The sequence below is a fragment of the Adiantum capillus-veneris genome, chromosome 3 (assembly GCF_014529385.1).
Source record: "Adiantum capillus-veneris isolate H3 chromosome 3, ASM1452938v2, whole genome shotgun sequence".
Lineage (NCBI taxonomy): Eukaryota > Viridiplantae > Streptophyta > Polypodiopsida > Polypodiales > Pteridaceae > Adiantum > Adiantum capillus-veneris.
In genome coordinates, this window is record NC_140933.1 from 65,382,492 (window position 1) to 65,385,701 (window position 3,210).

General features: G+C 41.0%; 1 protein-coding gene across 1 annotated transcript; it reads right to left on the reverse strand.

Annotated features, from left to right (window-relative positions):
- Window positions 1-1,185: 1,185 nt before the first annotated feature.
- On the reverse strand, window positions 1,186-2,298 carry LOC147461036 (uncharacterized). The gene has a single exon (XM_086504611.1). It carries the CDS (start codon window positions 2,296-2,298, stop codon window positions 1,186-1,188), a length of 1,113 nt encoding a protein of 370 aa, XP_086360737.1.
- Window positions 2,299-3,210: the final 912 nt, after the last annotated feature.

A 3,210-nucleotide genomic window follows, 5' to 3' on the forward strand; every position in this document is an offset into this window, starting at 1 on the left:
CCGATGTCACCAGGTATAGGCCCGACATGGTAATGCTTTGGCCATGTGACTTATTTATCGTCATACACAAAGAAGAATTGGAACCTTCATATGGAATTGCTTAATATCTCATGGTACACAATGTTTGTTGTTAGTGCAGTTGTTTCGTTTACATCAATGTCACGTAGGAGAATCTTCACTCCAATGGCTAAACGTGCACATGACAATGCAACATACAGTCATCCATGAGTGAAGACCGGTGTCACCAGGGATAGGCCCAACATGGAAATGCTTTGTCCTTGTGACTTATTTATCGTCATAAAAAAAGCCAATCTAACTGGGAACTGCCTCCGTCTAAGAACGAATGGCAACTTTGTACCAGAATGCACAAAACATATTCGAGGGATGAAAACCCGCGTGCCTACGTGTGTACCTGTAATAACTTCTGCCTCTAGAACTCTTGCATGAAATGCCTTGCACACCAAGCATGTCCCATTAGATAGACCTCGACTTGGATCAATGTTCCGTAGTAGAAGTATTGGGGCATTCATTTTCAACTCCAAGCAATGTGTTGGAAATCCACCACCCAAGGTGAGACTATTTAAAAATTCCACAGAGTATAAGAAAGGATCTTGCATCGAGTTTTCTGCCACAAAGTCAGCACTACAGGATTGCACAACATCACCTTTCATTGTGTACAGGGACTTAGCATTGACAATATCAACTTCAGATGTTTTTGGAGCAAGGATGGCCCGCTCTTTGAAGTATTCTGCATGGACCACATATTTATCAATTTTTGAATAGAAGCAACCTATCAATGCATCCAATGAGGATGAAGAAAGCACCATGTGACGGGGGATTTCTATCATTTGTTCATCACCGATTGTCAAAGTCCCATTTTCTACATCCATAAGCAATTCTCTATAGGCAGAATTTGCAAAATCACCAGTTATGTGCCAATCTTAGAATCTTCACATGATTCCATAAGTGCGATCGACAAAGTGTAGCATCAACAATGTCAGCACACGCTCCCTGGAACACCACTGGTAAGATCTGTCTGAAATCTCCCCCAAGAAGCAACACTTTTCCACCAAATGGATTTGTTGAGCACATGATATCTTGCAAAGACCTGTCCAAACCTTTGAAGGCATATCGATGCATCATAGGAGCCTCATCCCACACAATCAACTTGCGCATTCTAAGAAATTAAGCAAGTTGACCTTGAATAGGGATATTGCATGTGCTACAACTATCAAGGTCCAAGGGTATCTTGAATCTAGAATGTGCAGTGCGTCCATTTCGCAATAGAAAGGCAGAAATACCAGAAGATATTGTGGCCAATGCAACTTCTCCTTCTCCATGCACACCTGACAACAAACAATTATACACATAAGTTTTTCCAGTCCTTGCAAGACCATCTAGGAAAAAAATAGCCCCACCATCAATAGTCAATCCATGCAACACTGCCTCAAAAGCAATCCTTTGATCTTCATTTAGACTCTGCTCCATTTCACGTGACATGGATAGCTCTTGCATTGTGTCAAGGCATTTCTCTTGGAAAAGCAAGCTATTTTCATCACGTGTCACAAAGTGTTCATCAGGCATTGGAAATCCAAGAAATTCAGTTAAACATCGTCCAAAAGTACCAAGAATGCTATGAAAATGTCTCAATGCATACCCTTCAGCAACCTGTGTACAGCCATCTAACGACTCATATCTCATCTCCAACATGTGTTGATAGTCCTCATACAAAAAAATTTCCCATAAGAGATGAGGGGAGGAGGGTTCACAAAACAATAGAATGGTCACAAAAAAATGTCTCAATTGCAAGCTTGTATGTGTACTGCAAGCTTCCTCCATGCATTCTAACCATTCCCCATCATCTTCCAAGATATCCCTTGCAATGCATGCTACCTTGAATGTTGGAAACAATACACCATGTGCAGAGCGTATATCCTCAAATGATTTACATCCTTTACAAATAGTCAAAAGCAAACGGACATAATATCGTTCACCTGCAGAGGGCTGCACAAAATACATCCGCCCAATAGTGTCCCCACGACGTCTTTTTGTCCATTTCTTGGAACCCAAATTCCACACCCACGTTTGAGGAAAATCAATGTACAAACTATCGTTTGCTTCAGGATTCTCCAAGTTGCATTTGAACCACTCTATCAAAGTGGTCTTCTCTGCATTATCTCTTTGCAAGACATCATTAAGTCTATCATTATCTCGAAAAGTCACCATTTGACCAGCTGGAACATGCACGCTCAATCTCTGAACAACTGGTACGTCATTGTGCAAAGGATATTCAAACATTCTCTAGCAAGACTCAGATGCAGATACATAGCGGCCATCCGTGTACATGTCTATCTCATCAATGTTCACCCTTTTTGCATCACGTACCGATGTATATAATCTTACAGTTGCCCTATCATGCCCCTTGTAGATGTACTTATAGACATACATGAAGGCTGAAATTGTCGAGCATACCTCAACATTGATATGCGCATTAAATAGTGTGACAAAACAGGATTATATGGCACAACCCATCGGTTATCAATAGTAGAACCCCTAACCTTGGCGGTGAAGCCATTGTTTCATCGCACATAAATGGGGTAGCCATTATTATCCATGCTTGTTTGCTCACAAAATGAACGTGGATATTATCTAATACATCGGCCATCAACCATGCAAGGAGATAAACTATTGAACTCACCGCATGAACCATGAATGTTACAACTAACAATGATATCATGTAGCACTAGAAATCGATTTTTATATGGCAGCCTACACAAACCATCTTGTCATAGTCAGATGTTGATTGAGGCTTACATCGAGGATCTAGAATCAATAATGTATGAGAATGTGGCAAGCCTCTCTTTTGGAACTCCACGACAGATATGTAATCCACCACTTTCCCAAAAATATCTTTCTTTAAGATATAATTCATCATGCTCGAGTGTTTCAAGAAGAGAACCCTAGTGGTTATGTCTGGTCGATCAGAGGAAACCTGTCGTGGAAGTAATGCATCATTTATTTCTGTCCATTTGGGGTTACATGTGAATGTGATAAATAGGTCTCGCTTTCCCTTTGCACGCACTATTGCCATTGCATCTCGATACAATTGGTACATGTGCCGAGGGCCGCCTATAAAAGATGAGGGTAAGACAATTCTTCGACCTGCAGACCATCCAACTACATGTTGGAATTAGGGTTGCAGAGAAACAC